Source organism: Nansenia antarctica, assembly GCF_963989245.1.
Source record: "Nansenia antarctica genome assembly, chromosome: 10".
Classification (NCBI taxonomy): domain Eukaryota; kingdom Metazoa; phylum Chordata; class Actinopteri; order Argentiniformes; family Microstomatidae; genus Nansenia; species Nansenia antarctica.
In genome coordinates this window covers 17,886,659-17,907,613 of record NC_137680.1, presented here as the reverse complement: position 1 = coordinate 17,907,613, position 20,955 = coordinate 17,886,659, and the positions used below count along the sequence as shown (strand labels likewise).

At 42.6% G+C, this 20,955-nt stretch overlaps 3 protein-coding genes across 10 annotated transcripts in view; 2 read left to right on the top strand and 1 right to left on the bottom strand.

Moving 5' to 3' along the window:
• rims2a (regulating synaptic membrane exocytosis 2a) overlaps positions 1-3,416 on the top strand; it is a gene marked incomplete at its 5' end in the record, with an annotated part of 141,406 nt that extends 137,990 nt beyond the window's left edge. For all 8 annotated transcript variants that reach the window (XM_080540280.1, XM_080540275.1, XM_080540274.1 and 5 more), the window contains 5 exons: positions 1-115; positions 261-373; positions 494-595; positions 703-842; positions 956-3,416. The exon at positions 1-115 is cut by the window's left edge. In XM_080540280.1, coding sequence (XP_080396406.1) covers positions 1-115; positions 261-373; positions 494-595; positions 703-842; positions 956-1,159 — 674 coding nt within the window. In that variant the 3' untranslated portion in view covers positions 1,160-3,416. The remainder of the gene's footprint in view (positions 116-260; positions 374-493; positions 596-702; positions 843-955) is intronic.
• A 2,071-nt stretch (positions 3,417-5,487) lies between these two features.
• Positions 5,488-7,257, top strand: dcstamp (dendrocyte expressed seven transmembrane protein; the record flags this gene model as incomplete). The annotated part of the gene is made up of 3 exons (XM_080541036.1): positions 5,488-6,537; positions 6,729-7,061; positions 7,192-7,257. 3 exons carry the CDS (start codon positions 5,488-5,490, stop codon positions 7,255-7,257), a joined length of 1,449 nt encoding a protein of 482 aa, XP_080397162.1.
• An 873-nt stretch (positions 7,258-8,130) lies between these two features.
• Positions 8,131-20,671, bottom strand: LOC308166709 (ATPase MORC2A-like; the record flags this gene model as incomplete). Its single annotated transcript, XM_080541035.1, has 27 exons — positions 8,131-8,199; positions 8,342-8,527; positions 8,969-9,062; positions 9,155-9,322; positions 9,410-9,548; positions 9,703-9,769; positions 10,332-10,496; positions 11,172-11,426; positions 12,407-12,676; positions 12,766-12,852; positions 13,026-13,158; positions 13,412-13,517; positions 13,595-13,723; positions 13,876-14,030; positions 14,146-14,286; positions 14,650-14,735; positions 14,890-14,972; positions 15,074-15,153; positions 15,254-15,379; positions 15,604-15,715; positions 15,842-16,001; positions 16,969-17,077; positions 17,186-17,276; positions 17,535-17,603; positions 17,710-17,744; positions 17,918-17,971; positions 20,604-20,671. The coding sequence occupies 27 exons, from the start codon at positions 20,669-20,671 to the stop codon at positions 8,131-8,133; spliced, it is 3,237 nt and encodes a 1,078-aa protein (XP_080397161.1).
• Between the last annotated feature and the right edge of the window lie 284 nt (positions 20,672-20,955).

The window sequence follows — 20,955 nt, the reverse complement described above, 5'->3', positions numbered from 1 at the left end:
CTGTCCAGCGGAGCACAGAGACGGGCCTGGCAGTGGAGATGAGGAGCAGGATGACCCGCCAGGCCAGCCGAGAGTCCACCGACGGCAGCATGAACAGCTACAGCTCCGAGGGAAAGTAAGGAAGCGAGCTGGGGGGCTTCCAGCCTCATCATTAGACTTTCTGTCTCTGTCTATCTTAAGCTTTCAGACCGATCATTAGACTCTTCATCAGTCTCCATAGTAACCAGCGTGTCGTCTCCCTCGTGTCTCTCTCTTTACAGCCTTATCTTTCCCGGAGTGAGGCTCTCCTCAGACAGCCAGTTCAGCGACTTCCTGGATGGACTTGGCCCCGCCCAGCTGGTGGGACGACAGACATTGGCCACACCTCCCATGGGTATGAGTTATGCTGCTTAAAAAAAAATCCTGTGACAAATATTTTGGATCGTATTTTATGAATGTTTCTATCCAGACGTCGAGCACTGATGTTGATGTTTTGCACCTGATGTGTGTATAGGTGACATCCAGATCGGAATGGTGGATAAGAAAGGAGCGCTGGAGGTAGAGGTCATCAGAGCCCGTGGCCTTGTGGGAAAATCAGGTTCCAAGGCACTGCCAGGTAACTTGAAACAAATGACCCATTTAGTATTGGTATGGACTATAGTGATACTGGATTGCTAACATTTATCTCTCTCTCTCTCTCTCCCTCTCTCTCTCTCTTCAAAGCACCATATGTAAAGGTCTATCTTTTGGAAAATGGAGCCTGCATAGCCAAAAAGAAAACAAAAGTAGCAAGAAAAACCTTGGATCCTCTTTACCAGCAGCAACTGCCGTTTGAGGAAAGTCCAGGAGGGAAAGTTTTACAGGTATTTAGTAACTTTTGACATTTATTTGACATTATTATTATTATTATTAAGATACAGTGTTCTTGTATCATAAAACATGAAAATAATACCTTTTTTGTTGTTATTTCCCACAGATTATCGTATGGGGAGACTACGGACGCATGGACCATAAATCCTTTATGGGAGCAGTTCAGATACTTTTAGATGAGCTTGACTTGTCCAACATGGTGATTGGCTGGTTCAAGCTCTTTCCTCCTTCCTCATTGGTGGACCCTACTCTGGCCCCCTTGACAAGAAGAGCTTCCCAATCGTCACTGGACAGTTTTGCTCGGTCATAGCAGTGTGTGGACTGATAGCATTGTTGTAGCAGCCAGTGTCGAGGTTTAACAGTTGCAACAGGTCACGCCCCTGGTTACACTGCATGCTTGATGTTGTGTCTTCTGAGCCTGTTTCTAGGGGTGCAAACGTGGTCCTGTGTTTTGAGCAAAACGTCGCACACATTGTGCGTAGCGAGCGCGCCCCTCGGACGGGAATGCCAGATGGAGGAGGCTGGAATGAACTCCATAGCACGAGGAATCAATCGATTCCAGGTTTAAATCCAATTTGAAGCCATGAGGGTTGGAACTGGGAACCGCTAAATGAGTTCTACAGAAGCCCTTTTCGAATGAAAAATAAATGTTTAAGTTTTATTTATTTTTTTGTTTTTTGTTTTTTTGTTTATTGTCGATGTACTTGTACCTTAAGGGGTGACAGTGTTCCTAACCAGAAGCTTGGTCACGCCACGCCAACAGACCTAGCTGGGTAAGCGGAGGTTTGAGGATCATTCCAACGGGAGAGGGGTGCCCCAGCTAGTGCTCACACTCCCCACACATCTGAGGCCCCAGATATGCTCATGTGCAGAGTCAAAATACTGTACTTGTAGATCACCAGAGAGACAATACTAAAGTTACTAAAGGCAATACTGAAGTGGCTACCATCGACGCTCCAGAATATAACGATCAGAACCAACCCACAACAAGATGAACTTGTATGATCCAACATCATTATTTCTCTGTTGATATATTGTATGAAATTTAAATGAAGAAAAAAAAAGATTTTTTTGCATGGACACAAATTTAGCTGAATTTAAAAAAAAATGAAAATTATTTTCTTGAGGCTGCAACTTGCAAAAAAGATGAAAAACAAATAAAACAGATCAGCCATTTTCAACAATTTATATTATTTTTTAAAGATAAATGTCACTAGTGCATGGTTTTCAAGGGGAGTGAATGCAACAGCGTGATAAAAAAGACACATTGTTTCTCATTCTTTAGACCATTCATTAGTCTGTGTTTGGCAGACATACAGTTAAGGGAAACTAAAAGAAAACTTTTGGGGTTATTTAACAAAAAACTGTTTATGTGACAAAGTGATGATGAAAATAAATGTAAATTATTTATTTCATTGTAAAGGCACAAGCCTTACAGTATAAAGATAAACATTATGTGCAAATTGTACACGTTTCTCTTTTCTCCCTCGTCCCAGGGTGACCATTGTACTATTCATTGCTACAGTACCATTGTTCAACCCCCTGATATTGTCCAGGTTTTTAGGACTGTTGGTTCTTTTACAGTTCTGTTTCAGTATGTATTTCTTTTGGATTTGATTTGTTTAACAAGCATGTTGAAAAGGATTTTCTGCAACATGGCTTGGGCACACCTTACAGTAACTCAGCATGTTTTGATAAAGATGATATTTGGAATTTTTGCAGTTTCTTGTACAGTGCATGTCAACTTCGTTACTTTTCTCCCTCACCTTAAATTGAATTCTACAACAAATTAGTTACTGGTCTGTCATGACCGATTATTAAAACATTTTAACAAAACATTCCACCCCCCCAAGATCATATTTTATTTCCAATTTTTAAAAAAAGAGTGACATGGAAAATATTTTATATTTAATGGAGGTTGACAGAAAAGTTGTGGTTGCAAGTGTATTTTATTTCAGTATTGTTAACTAACATGCAAAAATAATCTGTATTGGAACAGCAAGAGGTTGTTACCCAAGCGAGAAGCAGCAAACATACAACTCGTGTATATTGCTGTATAGTTCAGTTTGACAGGCACTGTTTGTGAAGATGAGCAAATCACACGGTCAAACAACATGGGATATTGCCACACAATATGATTTCTTTTCTTGTTTTGTGAAAATAAAATTCATTTAATATATTTTTGTTAGTTTATTTACAAGCCAAGACCAGTTTATTTTTATTTTCTATTTTTAGTAATTACAAATGCTTCTCATGTATGGGAGGTATATGAATCTTATAGTTATGTCTGAATGAAAATGAATAGAGACATTATTCCTTTTCCATTCGATACATTTTAATGTCCATTCAATACCTTGTTGCTGTAACAAGTTATATATTTTCATTTTGATTTGCATTGTACATATTATTAAGTGTCAGTTTGAATAAAACAAGCAAAGGCGAATAGATTAATACAATCTTTTGGAATAGGAATAATGCCTCACATGATGACAAAGACATGTTATTTACCCTTTTGAATGCCTTTTTCTTTTCTTTTTTTCTTTTTTTTTGGTGCAATGTGTTTATGCCAAGGCTATGTCTTGGTAAAGTATGGTTGAGTACAGAGATTTATGTAAGTTATTTTTCAAATTAAAAATAAAAAAATGGATATTACACTTGACACTGAGTACCAGCAACCAATGGCAACACATACCAGAGCATTATTATGATGAAGAAGATGATGATGATGATTATTATTATTAATATTATTATTATGCACATTACAGACAGTTACTGTGCAGAGACTGTATGAGGATAAGAAATATACACACTTTTCATCTTACAGTATTTATGTTACAGTAATCATTTTAGATTTTCACATAATTTCTGCTATCATGATTTTGTCCACCTCAGAATTTCTCTTTCTTATTGATCACAGCTTGTCTACGGTGCACACAATTACACCTACACCATGTCATTGTTATTGAACCTCTCAAAAAGGAAAGAATAATTCAAAAACTATTTATTTTGCATAATCATGATTACATGTTCTATGTATAACTAGGCTCATAGTGCAGTTGCATATCTGACCATTTACTTGCAAGACATTTGATTTGATTTGATTTATTAGGATCCCCATTAGCTGATGCAGAAGAAAGATAACATCATAGATAACATCAAAGATAACATAAAGATAACATCACAGAACATATAACAAAGGAGAAAAACATCAACATACATAACAACAAATACAAATAAATTAATAGTCGTCAATGCTCACAGCCTCAGTTTTTGGTGAGCATCACAAAAGACATAACAAAAAAAACATCCACAGATTCTACACAAATGACAAAAATAGACTCAAAATGCTCAGTTAGGAGTGTCGGTAGTAACTACACGAATCTATGACATGACAAAGTCAGACACACAAGGTGACAAAACAAAAAACACAGCCTATATAGTAGACGTGTCAAACATTAACTATATAACATGGCACAATAATACACTGTACAACATACGATCATACGTATATACACCATTTTCTTTTCAAATCAGTCCCATCCTTAAAGATGACATAACACATAGTACTCTATGTGGTCCTGACGGTTGTATTTTAATCAATTGATTAATTAATTGTCTTGTTCCCCACCATCCAAAAATAACAATATGAACACGGAGCATGTACAGTATATCCCCAAATCTGAGTAGAACTGCAATGTACATAACACTGTAAGACTAGGGAGGCCTGCTATGGGGGAAGCTGCAAGATCAGCAGTTATTACCACTTTCCTAAACATGAATCCAGAAGAAAATGAATAGAGTAATGTTTCCATTTAATCAATGTCAATGCTGCACTTAAATCAAGAACCAGTCCGTTTGAAGAAAGGGCATCAATTATCGTAGTTATTATTTTTATCAGTCATTATTCACACTCATTAATGGTCTTACCGTAAATGAATGCTCAGATGAGTGGAAAGGTAAATAAATAGCAGATGACTCGTCATACAGTACATGCAACAGGTCAAATAGAATAATGTATTTACTATAACACTTTAAACTATTTCAGTCCAGTGCTGTTGGACTGCTCTCAGTTCATCTGTCATACTTCTGCAATGTGGTTTGAGGTTTGAGAAACGCCTCCATCAGGATGATGACTGGAACTTGAGTAACTGCTGAGGTTAAAATGGGAGAGACTTCTGCTTATTCCTCATTCTCTACAGAATAGACAGAGACAAGACTACATAGAACTGGAAGGTAAGAGAGATAGACGCACTGGTCATAATGGTTTGATACAATACATGAGTTTGTACTAATGCTTTTGAAATAATCACGATTAGCATTAGTAATTGGCTAAGACTGAGACATTTACAGTAATTTCTATGAATGTGCATTGTCCCTGTAAAACTAAACGTAATACAGTAAGGTAAAGTCATTTTTTGAAGAACATGTTTATGATGAAATGTTGTATAAATACAATACATGTCTTGCTAGGAGAGTCAACAGACAGTTACAGTACAGTGTAAAACAAACTGTCATTCATGGCATTATATCATTATTCTATATTGATCTTCCTTGAATTGAGAGGTGATTTTTGGGGGAATATTCCATTATGTGATACATGTCAGACATTTTCCCTACCCTTCTCAGGTAATATCAATAATGAAAATCACTTGCCCTCCATTGAGACAGACCATACACCGTACCTGGTCTGTTGCTGTAGAGATCTATACAACAGACAACAGGGAGGGTTGGAGAGACAACACACGACTCTTCATCACCTGCTTCACCTTCAGTCTCCTCCTGTGTTCCCTCCTCCTCCTCCACCTTCTCTATAACCTGCACTATGGCCTGGTGGTGGCCCGTGGGATTGCAGGCTCGTGCTGGATAATCGTGATGGCTTCTCTCTTCCTTTCGAAGCGAGTGCGGTGCTTTGGGGTGCTGTTTGTGCTCTCCTGTGGTATGAAGCAGAGCCGGAACCTGCTCATCACAGCTGGGACGAGCCTGGTCGTTCTCAAGAACATGAAGAACACACTAGAGAACCTCACAGGGCTGACCAGAAGCATGGTGTGCAACTTACAGGCTAAGAGGGTGTCCCTAGACACCACGCCACTCAGCAACTATGTGAAGATGTTGAAATGGGTTGGTGACATACTCAGAGCGTTCGGTGACTTAGGGGTGGTGGATTTGGTTTCGGATCTGAACGTCACATCCCAAGTGGACTCAGAGAAGTTGAAGGAGAAACTTCTGGAAACAGAGAGGACTCTGAAGGAAAACACAGAGAGCATCCGTAATGCCATGAACGCTGTGTCCTCTGTGGGTCATAGAGTGTTCCCTGCCTTCAGTTTCCTCCTACTCGTGGTCTTTACAGCAGTGCACTTAAGGAAATACTGTCAAAATAAGACATTTGAAAATATGTTCATAACCAAGAAATTCATTCATTTCGATGAGAAGCAGAAGGCAGGGGGACGACCTCAGGTTCTCCCGCTGACAGCGAAGGAGGCTCGACGCTACATCTCCTTCTCTTCCACTCGTCTGACAGCCAAGGAAGGAAAGACAATGTTCAGGTTCAGCCTTCCAGTCTTCACCCATGTTCTAACCTGGGCCTTATTCATAGGTGTCGATACACTTATGTACTATTTCGCTGCAGTGATTAAAACCAAGCTGGAGGAGCTGGAACCTTTCAATGTTCCCTTGGTTATGGATATCAAAGTAAGTATGTTACAAACTAAACTCATGACAAGATACAGTATGTAGTAACATTTTGAAAACATGGGATGACGCTCTGTAGTAGTGCCTGTAACATCACAACATTCACAAAATACTGTAACGTGCCTGTAACATTCACCAAATACTACCAGCGTGTAGATTTATACTGTACTTAACTGCCATCACTGTTTCAGGAGGACAGAACTATAATAGGGGTGAGAATATCCGAGGAGAAAAAGAGGAGAGATTTCTCCTACTCTGTGGCCCTATTTGAGAAGAAGTGCCTTCCTACACCGAAGCTGCTGCTCTATGACTCTATACTGCCCCTGGCGGTGATCCTGGCCGCCCTCATCATTATGGCTATGATGTCTGCTAAGCTCACACAACTCAGGCTGGCAGTGTGTGAGTGCTTCTTCTCTGCTGATGCTGAGGAGAGGGTGGAGTACCTACATGCAAAGATCCTGAGGAACAGATCCAAAAGGAAGGAGAGGGCTGAGGAAAGTAGCCTGAGATCACTTATCAATAAGGTAATCAAAATAATCCAAACATTAAGGGTGTTGTTTTCAAATCAGCGCTGACAATTGACATAATTTAGCATAGATGTACTATATTGTTATTCTACAGTGCTGTTTAATTAACCTGTACTTTTTTCATCAGCCAGATTTCTGGTGTCCAATACTCTTCCGACCACGGGGGAAGGATCCTTCCCAACAAGGAAACTAGATTTTCTGGCAATTTCCATTGTTGTTCCAATTTCCATTGTCATACATTAAAACGTGTTTTAGCACATATTATATTGTCTCTTTCTTTCTTTCTTTCTTTCTTGAGCATAATCACAAATCATGTAATGTAATAATTGTCAAATTGCATTGCATAACAGCCCAGTCAGTCTAGTGGTTACCATGGTGGCAAGGCAACTTTATTATATATAGCACATTTCATATAACAGAAGCAATTCACAGTGCTTTACATAGAGCATAGAAAAGTACAAGAGGAGAATAAATAGGAAAATAAAACTAATAAAAATAGATATAAAAAATAGGCAAGATGATTACTTTTCAGAGCAATGTTCTGTTGGTGTGAGTTCAAACAGTGAGAACATTGTGAGAAAAATAGATAAAAGCTTATCATAACTTGAATTGTACTCAAAGCTTCATCAAGACCATTTCTTCCTTTCTTATGATGATAGCATACTATAGAGTAGAGTATATACCTAAATAAGAAAAAACCAGAAACTGAGTTATTATTATCATCGAATGGTCAATTTTCTGGGAGATTAATACTGAGATAAAGTGCTTGCACCTGTCTCATGTCTTACCTTAAACCTCTGCATATTCTTCAGGAAAACATATTCTTTTAAATAGTTGCCATGCTAGCAGATTGAGAATTGGATGAGTATTGCTTTAGTGCACAATCCTCTTTGATATGAACAAATCATTTTAAATAACTCAAAACAGAAAAGCCAAAAGTTAGTTGAGTAGAGTTAGTAGAGTCTAGAATAAAAATAGAGTGGAGAGCTGTCTTGCGAGTAAGGAACTGAGTGAAGACTCTTTGTCTGTGTTTGTCTCTGTTCATTCTTCTCTCCTCTTCTCTTTTCTAATCTCCCTTGGTGACCAAGTCTTCTATGTAAGCATCCAGTTCATCACCTGTGTTTATGTCAAAGTCCTACAGGAGGGAAGGAGAGACATTAGTGTTCAGCGTATGACTGTATATGTGTGTGTGTGTGTGTGTGTGTGTGTGTGTGTGTGTGTGTGTGTGTGTGTGTGTGTATGTAAGTAAGTCTGAGAGACAGTGTGTGTATAACTACCTCCTTTACTTTCTGTAGCAGAGCTACAATGTTGGTTCGTAGTTTCTGTAGTTTCTCATCGGACTCCCTCTTGGTCTCAGCACTGCTGCTCTTCTCCTCCACAGCTTTGGCCCTGTCATCAGCTCTGCTCTGGTACGAGTTAAGCAATGACTGAAGAGCCAACTCGTACTGTTGAAAATACTCCTTCTACAGGGACACACAGACAGGATTAGATACAGATACATTATTGCACGCATGCATCTCTTCCATTCGTGATAATCCATCTCTTCTGTTTGCATTCACTTTGCCAAATCAGCTTTGTTTAGCTTCTCCACATGCGTTCCCTCTAACTTCCACTTCTTCAGTATGCTTGCTGTCATCTACCTCGCGAGCGATGGGCAATGATTGTGTGAAGAAATTTGAAGAGACCAAATGAAACTTAAAACTGATCTAGTCGAATTATGAAAACATCCGAGGGATTTTTTCAACCCTTTTTCCATTTGGAACCTCACCTCCATGACACCATGATTTGTCAGATTTTGTCTGCTTTAAGAACCTTGCAGATCAAAGCCCGGAGAGACCAGATTAGATCTCTATAACTGAGGATCACGGTAAGGGTTGTGTGTACAAATCAGCGGTCAGTCTTACCATGGGGAAGGCCACCAGCTCCTCTGCTGTCATACTGTTGACGTCATCATTTGGGATCCGGAAATCAGGGGGACAGAAATAATGAAGCAGTGTCCTGGAGACACACCACGCACACACCATCATACAGCAGCAGTTACATCATATCCAAACAATACAGCAATACCAGTGATGACATTGTTAGCTTACCTCATCATGGTGACCAGGCTGTCGGTCACCTCTCGACTGGTTCCTGGTTGGGTGGTGTCATGTTCCATGGGGGCGGTTCCTTTTTCTGTCTCCTGCTGTGTGTCAGGGGTCTGAGTGATGGGGGAGGTTGGGCGCATCAACCTCACCTCCTCACTGCCCTTGAACACCCTACAGACACACACAGATGTGTAAGAGAACAGAGAGAATGCATACATATTTATGTCTTTATGCCTCTCTCTCTAAGAGTGACCGTACCAGCGATCCTTGGGGGTGGATCTGGGCACGTAGTCAAACTTCACCTTCCATTGAACACTCTGCTTACTGGTCTCTATGGCAACCACTCTGCCGGTGTACCACTCCTTACTCACACGCACCTCCACCAGCAAACCCTTATCTACAGGAGATAATACACATGTACACACATACACAATTTAATTACAGGGACTATGGATGCATTTCAGAGCATAAGCATTTGTGTACATCCCAAGTCCTGTTGTCCCACTGTGTGTTCAGCTGTGGAACTCTGTAGACCACCTGGCATCTCTCACCTTTCTGAGCATTCTTCAGAACCTTTGCTGGGACCTCCCCCTCATCACTATCAGAAATCACTATCACCTGAAAGATGCACAACACAATACATGAAAACACAGTACATTTAAAAACGCTCACAACCCAGAATTATACCAGAACCTATCCACTGGACAGTCACTCAGCGTGTCTTGTCAGGAGCTGGTCCTGACCATGTCTGTGTAGAAAACACAGGGATGGAAATAGAAAAGAGACACCAAAATCCAAAGTGAGAAGGAGAGGACCCATTCCATTTAGAGTTGAGACAATTCCATAAAGAGTAGATAGGAGTAGGGCAGGACCCATTCCATTTAGAGTAGAGTTAGGGGAGAAGGACAGGACCCATCACCGACTTGTCATTTCAAGTCAATAAGGAGAGCTGGAGAGAACCCATTCCATATATAGCAGAGTTAGTAGAAGACAGGACCCATTCTACTTAGTAGTTGAGTTAGTTGAGAAGGAGAAGAGCCCTTGGTCTTGGCTGAAGGTGAGGGTTACAGACAGTAGTGAGTACCTTGGTCCTCAGCTGAAGGGTGGGGGGTTTGGTCATGGAGGCTGTAAGGTGTGTCTGTGTGTGTGTGTGTGTGTGTGTGTGTATGTGTGTGTGTACCTTGGCTTTAGCCCCAGGCTGTGGGGTGGGGGTGAGTTTAGGGGTGGAGGAGGGCAATGCTTTGCCAGTCAGGGGCGGTGTCGCAGGGGTCGGCCGGGATGTTGCCATGGTTACACTCTTCTTCTCAGGCTGGGGGAACTTAGTGCTGGCAGGGGGCATGACCACCTACAAGGTCAACAGCAGAGTGGGTCTGATTGCAGCTGCAGTCTTGCTGTTCCACTTCAACGTTGCATGAAGACCTGCACCATGGGGCAGCTGTGGAACTCTAGCCGTCTCTTCATTTGCTATCACTGTTTGGGGACTTGAGAAAGCACCAGCTAGCATACATACATAGTGGAGTCCACATTCATAATAGAGACTACCCTCCATGTCACTCTGCTTTAATAGAGGCCTGCTCACTTCTGACACGTTTGTCATGGACTGACGTGCTTTTATATCTCCTTTCTTGGTTGTCTTTGAAGGACCTCCACTTCTTCTCAGCCAAGGCAGCCTTCTTTTTCTTCTCTCTCTTCTTCTAACACTACTCAATCCTTTTTCCTTTTCATGTGCCCTCATTCATTTACTTCCTCCTCAACGATAGGTCTTTCCATCTTTTGGTCTGTCTATCTGTCTGTCTATACGTGCTAAGCAAGGTTCTTCTTGCCATCACTATAACTGAACTGAAAATGTGATGAATTGACACTGTGAAACAACACAAAACTGAGACTGAATCTGCTGGACAGTTGACTTGACCAGGGTCTTAACAGAGAAAGATGTACGCTCTCAACACACTTGGAAGTCTGAGAAGTAGTTTAGTGTGTGTGTGTGTGTGTGTGTGTATGTATGTGCGTGCATACATACCTCTGTCACCTTGCCCCGTTTGGCTGGAGATGCCTTCTCAACAGCTTTACCACGATTCCCAACTGCCGATGCTATCTTGGATTTCTTGAGCTGTGGTTCCTCTTCCTCACTATCTTCTTCCTCTTCTTCTTCTTCTTCCGCCTCCTCCTCTTCCTCCTCCTCCTCTTCTTCCTCACTCTCTTCCTGCTCTATCACTCTCTTGCGTTGGCTGCTAGCAGGTGTGGTTGGTTTGGCAGGAGAGGATTTGGCTGGAGTCTGCAGAGAGACCATACCATACCATACATACAGAGAGACCTTACTACCATAACTGCTTTCTGGGGATGGGACAGAATAACCGATTATTCGTTCCTGATGGTCAGTCGATTTTTAACATTTTCCCAAATAAACGCAAATTAAACGGACAGAACTAATGTTGGTTCTGTAGCACTATTTTATTTTTAAAATATATATTAATCACGCACAGAAAAGTAATCTCAGCCAGTACGCATGTGCACACACGCCACAGAGAGATCGTTAGTAATTTAGCAGTCGTTATGGCGAACACAGATAAACTAGAGCTTGAAGTTCCTCTAGCTTCCCTTAAATCTCCTTTTTGGGAAAACTACGGTTTCTCGGTTACCTACAATGACGATGGACAAAGACAGGTGGATCGGACCAAAGCTATATGCCGGCATTGTTCAACTGTGATCGGGTATGTAGCTGGCTGTACGTCGAACTTGTTCACTCATTTGAGTCGGCATCACCCGAATGTGAACATCACAGGTACAAGAAAAAACTGAGTGAAGTGGAAACAAGCTGTGGCATTTACGCTACCTATTTAGACCAGGCCACAACAAAGGCCATAGGTGTTTTTATAGCAGCAGACAATACTCTGTTGTCAGAACACAGGTTTTAAACACATGTTGAAAGTGAAAATCAAGTCTTGTTACGTAGTTCCCGCTCGTCCGCATTTCAGCCAGCAAATCATACCAGCCCTTTATAAACAAGCACAAACTACAGTTGACCATGACTTATCCATGGCATCTGCTATCACTCTCACAACCTATGGGTGGACATTTAACTATCTACATACAGTATATACTGTATATATATATACAGTATGTGTTTTGTTAATTTTTTTAAATTTCATGGATCTTACTGTTCACCTAGCCAACACTTTTGGTTGAAGTATAAACCAAATAGTCACAAAAACAAACCCTGACCCAGCAAGCTGATGAATTCCACCACACACTTACCTGTGAGCTGCGGCTGGGTGGAGGGGGCTTGGCAGGGGTCTTGGCAGGTGCTTTGGGGGTGGGTTTTGCAGCTGGGGGTGGGAGCTTTGTTGCAGCTCTGGCTTTAGATAGGTCAGCTTTGGGAGCAGGGGGTGGAGAGGGAGCTGCAGCAGCAGTCCGGGCATTAGTGGGTTTGCGGCTGAAGGATGGAGGGAAGCTTGTTTTTTTTTTGAGGACGGCGGGTAAGGGGGGAGAGCGGGGGCGTGTCACTCGCTCTGACGACCTGGTTGCCTAGGAGACCCAGAGAACAGGAGATTGATATATGTATATATTATATTATATTTAGAAAGCAAGAGAGAGTATGTACCAGTGTGAGGTACCTGAGAAGAGTTCTCTGTGTTAGGTCTCAAGCTGACATCCAAAGGTAACTTCCGCACATCTGCTGAAGACCTGATAGTACTAGTTTTCTGAGGACACGAGGACAGACGGACACACAGACACACACAGACACACCAATTAGGGGGTGCAGATTTACGCCATTCATCAAAAACTGTTTGGGCTCAAGTCTATTTAATCAACAAACATGACAAAGTTCCCCTCTGAAAAAGGAGTGTGCATGTTTATGTAACTGTGTGTCTACCTGAAGTGCCTGTAGTTTCTCCTGCTGTTGTTTGAGCATATCTGTGAGCTCTTTTTGTTTGTCCTCAGTTGTCTGCTTGTCCTTCTTTAGAACTCCATACGGTACATTCTGCTTTTGCTCAGCCGCATCACACCTAAAACACCAGAACGCACACACACACACAATGATGCCAATAGTTCCATCATATCAGTAGCGCATACACATATTGTCACCTTCTTAAAATAATGGCTTACATCATATTTCTAAAGTGTTGCAAAAGTCTGAATAAACTGAACCAAATCTAGAATATATGATATTTAGGCAAAAACATAATTTTCCTCAAAAGTGACTTAAGCCATTATTTTAAGAAGGTGACTATATGTAATAGTGGGTGTCTCTCTGTGTACCTATCCTGGGTGCTGTCAGGGTTCATCCGACACACCCAGCTGTCTGGATATCGTTTATCCACTGAATCAATTTGGAATGGCAGAGTCCTCCACTTTAAACACTTATCTGTAGGGGATGGAGAGAAGGAGATCAGTGTCTTTGTATATGTGCTGAAAGTTACTGTGTGCGTGAGTGCAACTTACCACACTGTATAGTGAGTGGTATCTCCATGGCACGGAGTCTCTTGTACCTCTGCTCTGAGGAGGGGGTCGAAGACCAGCTGGCAGACAGGTACCCAAACTCATCCCAAAACTTAACAATGCCCTTCTGAGCTACAACACACACACACACACACACACACACACACACACACACACACACACACACACACACACACACACAACAAAACACAGAAACAATTTGAACCATTCTATAGTGGTTAAGGGGTTGTGTCAGTGTAACTCTGCTGTTGCGTGAGTCTCACCGATGTTGCTATCCTTCCAGTACTGGGCTAAGTGTTCTCCCATGGCTTTCAGAAGATGTCGGTACTCTTTAGCATCTGCAAAGTCCTGCTTGTTGTGAGTGGGCTCCAGAACCAGGTAGGGAACATCCACAACCCCCACCACACCTCCACACGCCCTGACATACATACAGAGAAATACGCATTTATAGTTGATAGTAGAGTTAAGCATTAAGAGTCCACAGTTAGCATACTTCCTCTTCAGTTACATACGTGTGTGTGTGTGTGACTCACATTCCTCCCTCCAGTTGAGGCCCTGTTTTTTCGTACAGTTTGATGAGGCGAGAGCAGTTATACACAAACATCCCATCCAGGTCCCTCTGCCCGATGTTCACCCCAAAGATAAAACTCAGCTCCTTAGGCTCCTTTAATGCTCTGAGGGGGGTAGAGAAAGAGAAGCGTTGGGAAGAGGGGTGGAGAGAGAGAGAGAGAGAAAGAGAGAGAGAGAGAGAGAAGTAGGGATGTGTACGTTTTATAGTTGTAACTAGCTTAATTGTATTTGTTTATTTATAAGGTAGACTGACTTCTGTAAATTAATAAACCCTTGCATTTAAACAATTGTTTTTATTGTCTTCACGACTGCCAATGGCCCCTGGCCTGAGCTAGATTACTCTTCCTGCTACGACAGGTGAATTTATGATTCACTTGCTTAGTCAAATGTATCGATTATAAGTCCCTTTGGAATAAGGTGTCTGCTAAATGCCAAAAATGTAAATGTAAATGATCGTCTCGACTGACTTCTGTTTGGTCTCCTGGATCTTCCTCTTCATCTCGGCATCTCCACGAAGCATCAAGGCCAACTCCTGGGCTTTCCTCAGCATGGCCTGGGGAAGAGGACCGGGCATGATATTGCAAGTGGGTTGCAAGATATTGCCATGTTTATAGAATTAAAAAAGAACAATAACTTCCATGCAACAATGTGATGGTTCGTTTTGTGTGTGTGTGTGTGTGTGTGTGTGTGTGTGTGTGTGTTCTTACCCGTGCATCTCTGGACAGGTCATCGCCATGTTTGGCCTCCAGAGCTAAACTCTGACTCTCCGCCTCGCGAGCCTTCTCGTCAGCTGAAAGACACATACACGCATTCAGCCAAACAGCACAGGTGGTTTAAGTGTGTAGAAAAGGGTTCTGAGAGTTAAAATAGTTATTTCGAATGGAGACTCACCGATCTCAGCAAGGTGGTCAGCCTTCTTCACTTCCTGCTCAGCACGGGTTTTGAAGCGAGTTGACGTGTACTTATACACCCTGATGACACACAGACACAGTTGTTGTATAGACTGTATAGAGTGCACCTGGATTTCTATGAGGTGCACGAAGACCTCTTTGTGAAGTGTGTGTGTGTTACCTAGGTTTATAAAGGCAGCAGGACATTCTCTTGGTGCTGACTTTGTGTCCTTGAATGAAGATCCTCATGCGTGGGTCAATGTACAGAACAGCTGCGTATGCTCGGAATGATCGCCGCTCTGGCTTACTGTGGGGATGGAAGTGATGCTATCACTACACACACATAGTCTTGACCACTACCTTAAGTACAGGTTAGTCATGCACATTTACAGTACAAATGTTTATCCAAAATATATATTTCCCCCCCTCATGTTTATGTCCCGTCCCCCCCCCCCTCATGCTATCATGCACGCATGAAAACACACACACACACACACACACACACACACACACACACACACTAATACTCACACTCCCTCTGCTGGAGTCCCAGCCATCAGAATATCCTGGTAGTCTGTCTCTACATCCAACTCTGGTTCTCTAGTATCCATCAGCTTCAGATTATAGATGATCACCAGAGTACCTACACACACAAATGACTGCTGTTAAAACACACAGCTGCCCCCCCCCCTCCCGGCAAAACACACACACACACACACACACGCACACACACACACACACACACACACACACACACACACACACTTACCACTGCTACCTTCTATCTTGTTGAACTGCTCCATCAGCTGTTGTTCAGTTTTAAAAGGAGAGTACTTGTAAATGAGCTCTGTCTCAATGGCATTCTTCTCAGGGTCAGCTGTGACTGGCTGCCTGGTCTTCAGTTCCCAGGTGGGGAGAGGCACAATCACCTGACAGGGGAGGGAATAACTGAATATTACACAAATGCTTAAAGGACAATCTCCATCTTACTGAGTCCTAACCTCATCGCCTGACAGAGGAGTCACTCATAGGGCTTTCACACCGACAAAGAACTGTTCCGGTTCACGTTCGTGTTCGGGAACCTCCGAACCTTGATGCTGTCTGGCGAACCAGCCCGCGTTCATACCAGTGTAACCAGAACCATCCGCGTCATCAACGATGGGTGATGAAGGGGCAGGATAAACAAAAATGTCACAACTAGATGGCGGCTACTTCACTGGAAATTAGGATAATATCTTCCACTACAGTATCTGAAATAAACACTATTTTCTATGAAACGAAACAAAAGACACTTTCTACACGCGTTCTCTTACTAATCAGCTGCTCCATTACTGGAATAGAAATGGCTTACGAAATTTGCGTTCGCTTGTGTGAGTGTGTGTGTGTTTGCTGAGCATGTGAGGAAGATAGAGAGAATGATGAAACTTTTGATAATTGTTTTGATCACTAATGATTAGATTTAGATTAGATTCCATTTTGTCTCCTTCCTTCTTGCTGGTCTTTGCAGCCTAGAATATGACACACCTACTGACGACGTGACTGTTCTAAGTTTTGGTTCCCGCTTGAGAACCACTATGTTCAGATTCCCGCTGCGAACCAACTTTTCAGTTTCGGTCTGAACGCGGCGGCCGGTTCCAGACTTGGTTTGCAAATGCAAACCGAAACGGTTCTTTGCCGGTGTGAGGGAAGATAACCAGCATTATTGTACAGGCCATACACACTGAATGGAATAGGTATAAACAACAGAAACTAGTGAAATCATGGCCCTATTGGATACACCTCTCCAGTCCTTTCAGATCTACATAAAGTGCCTGGATGCTAGGAGTCCATTTGGGATTCAACAAAAGACATCCTACACTTTATTGCCAGATTAAACCACTACAGCTGACCCCTGACCTCATCCAGCCCCTCCTCTTCATAGAATGTTCTAGACAGGAACAGGCAGGTGAGTGTGTTCTCCTTCTTAGTGAACAAGATGAAGTCCTTCCCAATACGCATGGAGCCCCTAAAGAACAGACACACCACAGTAAGTCAATAACCTCCAAAGACACAACACATCTATTCAGTGGGGTCTGTCCGTCAGCTTCATCTGGGAGTTCCACATGTCTCTTACGATTTTAGCCCGTTGCCGTACTGGCCGATGTGAGTGGACTCTGGAGTTCGCTTACTGGACTTCCCAAACTGAATCACATGAGTAGCTTCATCTGAGAGTAAAGGATGGAGAGAGAGAGAGAGAGAGAGAGAGAGAGAGAGAGAGAGAGAGAGAGAGAGAGAGAGAGAGAGAGAGAGAGAGAGAGAGAGAGATGTAGAGAAAGAGCCAGCGATTAGCATGGTTCAATGCTGCATTGACTTGTTAGACTAACCCTACCATGAGACATGCTAGTATAACTTGGACCTCTCTGTTAGTTAGAGCCCTGTTATTGTAAGTCATTGTATATGAGTGACATCAGTGTAGCACTCACTGGGATCCATTCCTGTCCCATCGTCCAGGAAACTGAGCATGTAGCCTCCACGGAGGTCTTGTCTCTTCTCTGTCAGCCAGGGGAGGTGCAATACAGGTTAGAACATGATGGTAGATGTGTGTTGGAGTCGGAGAGTGTGTGTGTGTGTATATATATATGTGTGTGCATGGCGTACCTGTGTAAATGTCGATCCGGGTTGCATTTGCATCCCTGTAGGATAGATGATCGACAGGTGTATGACCGATCAGGGTAAACATAACCTGACACTGCTAAGTTTTATTTTAAGTGATTTAGCAGCACATATACATAGTGAGAACAGTGTTGTGTATCGTTAATAGAAGAGTCATTAAACTCAAGGCCTTAGCAATTGACATTATTAGTACCTGGAGTTGTCCACCAGCTCAGCCAGAGCTCCAAATAGAAACTCGTGGGTTGTCCTGGAAACATACAACAACCAGTCAATTCAATTGAACATTTATTTAAGTGGCAAAGAAAGTCTGGGTAGAGGCGGGCAAGTAGTATGAAATGATTATGGGTGGTGGTAAGGGATAGCGGGGGCGACTGATTGTGTACTGTGATGGTTGGCTCTAAATCAGTGGGTAGGACCCAGGGGTCCAGTAGTAAGAAAATGAAGATCAACACTCCTGAATGACTGTTGCCAAAAATTGTTGCGGAAAATGGCTTCATATGATAAATCACATCTGCACTTTTTCTTAAGCCTGTATATCATCACCTTCTTAAAATAATGGCGTACGTCATATTTTCAAGTTGAGAAAAACTGAACCAAATATAGAATATATGATATTTAGACAAAAACATCATTCTCCTCAAAAGTGACATACGCCATTATTTTAAGAAGGTGACAATATATTTTTAAGATGTGCTAAGCCTACAACCTTTTCTTACTCCAGAGTCTTCCTCATAAAGTAGTAACATCACGCCATCCATCCATCAACAGGCTTCAGTGTACATTGTAATTTACTGTGGAAAGCCATCACACAGCATCTTCCTTCATTTACTACTTAGTCATCCTCATTTGGACTTACATGTCTCCAGGGAGTGACGTTCCAGCACAATAGTAAAGCCAACACTGCTGCAATCATCACCCTTTGACCTCCTCCGCAGAGACCGGTGGGTATCGACCCTCCATCTTCTGCTCGCAGTAGTAGGCCTACTTGTTGCCGAGCGTATTTGGGTTGACAAAGCACCAGAGAAGCCAACACTGTCTAGCTGATACACGTCTGCTACACAGCGGCTGGCTGAGATTCCCAGCACAATTAAGAAGCATTTGGGCTCTCTGTGTGCTCTCTCAATCGAGGTATCTAGAAAGCTCAGAGTTTAATTCATCTGCTTGTGATTAAAACAACTTTCTCTTGTGCAGTTTGATAATTATAATTCTCATAATTCTAATTATGCTCTCATAACATCTGACTGATTTGAAGACAAACATTTAGCTGTCTCTCTCAGCATTGACACCTTGAATATCAGCAGCAAGTCTCAACTAATTCCCAGGAGCACTGCTTCCCTCTCCTGCGAACGTGGAGTTGTTTCAACTTTGCGAGGGGTTTCCTCTCCTGTGCATACTGGGGCTTCATTGACATTCCTCTGGGTTCCCCTGTCCTCCCCAAAAAGTCTCATCTGGCCCGTCAGACCTCTTCCTCCCATTACATTTAACATACTCTAGTATTTTCCTTTTGATTATTGTAGGGGATGGATAGTGTCAGCTCATTCTTGATACAGGAAATACAAAAACACTTCAATGAGGAGGGATGGTCTGCCACTGGTATTTGCCTTGGTCCATACCAGTCTTAGACCATGTTCTTGAATTCTCTTGCATTATGTTTACACTCTTAACCCAAATGATTAAGAGATGTACGCCTCTTCTTCGGCGTATGGGTAGTTGTTTTCCTCTCCACTCCACCAGGCTCGGGGCCGAGGGGCTACCCTTTTACCACCGCGAGACCTGGTTGAGGGGCTCACCCGGGCTATATTTCTGGACACCCCTCCAGAAGCCACGTCATCGTCTCGTCATCTAATACCGACAGACCATGCATCCCGTTGGGTGGGTGGTACACCGGGCAATCCAGGACAACAAGGTCTGCGGTTTGGTCCTCTGCGCCACGCTCGCTTCTGTACACTGTACGCTTCTGTACGCTGATGCACATTGAATAGGGGCCTTACATGCACCAGGTCGCATAAGATAAAGTTGATCCTTGCAGTATTGTTTGATGGTGTTAATGTCCAGGCTCTACCTGGCCTCTATGGTGAATCTGAATCCTAATCTTGTTTTGTAAGCCACAGCAGCTATAGAAAGAGAATCTCATGTCTGGCTGTCACATAGCAGTGACCTTGGAACATCAGCACCCAATTATATAACATCCCAGCGGTTCACAGGGGTTTTAAACAGGTGTTGCTCAGTTTTATGTACTCAATCATTGTTCCGTAGCAGTCAACGTCATTCCTCCTAACCCCCCCCCCCCCCCCCATCCTTCCATTGTCTTCAGACTCAGTGGTGCCCAGAAAGCAGGTTTCATATAGTCATCCATAGTGTCTATTCTAACTTAGCTTTTAAACTGTGTTGGAGCCCCTACGATTCTGGATTACACTGATAAGACAGTGAAGCCCTGGGCTCAGGAGACCACTAGTGAGTGGCTTCATCTCAAAATCCACCAGCATACAAATGGTTCATGTAACATGTTCAGAGCTGTTTTTTCTTTGGAATCATGCAGGTCACCTTGTTATGGATCATGTGCAGTGCAAGTCACAGACTGAGGGTAAAATGGATACAGTACCACCACACCCCAAAGAGCCATTGCTTTTTGGTCAGGCTGCATTTGTAAATAGGAATGTGTTCTTACATGTTTGCCTGGTTAAATAAAGGTTAAATAAAAAAATAAAAATAAAAACCTGACTGCAGTCATTAGTAAACAGTTATTCCATAGGCCTAGAAAACCTTGAAAACATAAGTCGGCATGTTGGGCAAAGTGAACATTGGTGGCGGGAGAATTGGTCTGGGTGTGATGCATGTGTGGTATGTATTGGGTGTATTTTCCCCAAGATGGTACTTACGAGTTGGTGTGTAGATACTCAGAGGTGAGCTGAGCCCTATTCAGGCTGCTGTAGTTAGAGTAGGCCATTACCACTCACTAAAACTACTACTTATTCTCTTCCTGGTCTTCTTTCTGACTTCCTTTCAGTCCAGTGGAGTGGATCTATTCATGAGAACCTACACAATCACAACAGTACACTGGTTTAAAAATGAACAAAAAATAAACGTATCTGGATGGGAAAAAAAACAATGACCTGAAATAAGGTGCGATCATGCAGAGCATAATACATAGAGAGGAAACAACTCAATCATTGATTAACCCCTAATGGTTGACATAGCCTACTCGCTGCAGCCGTGTCTACATCGGGCATT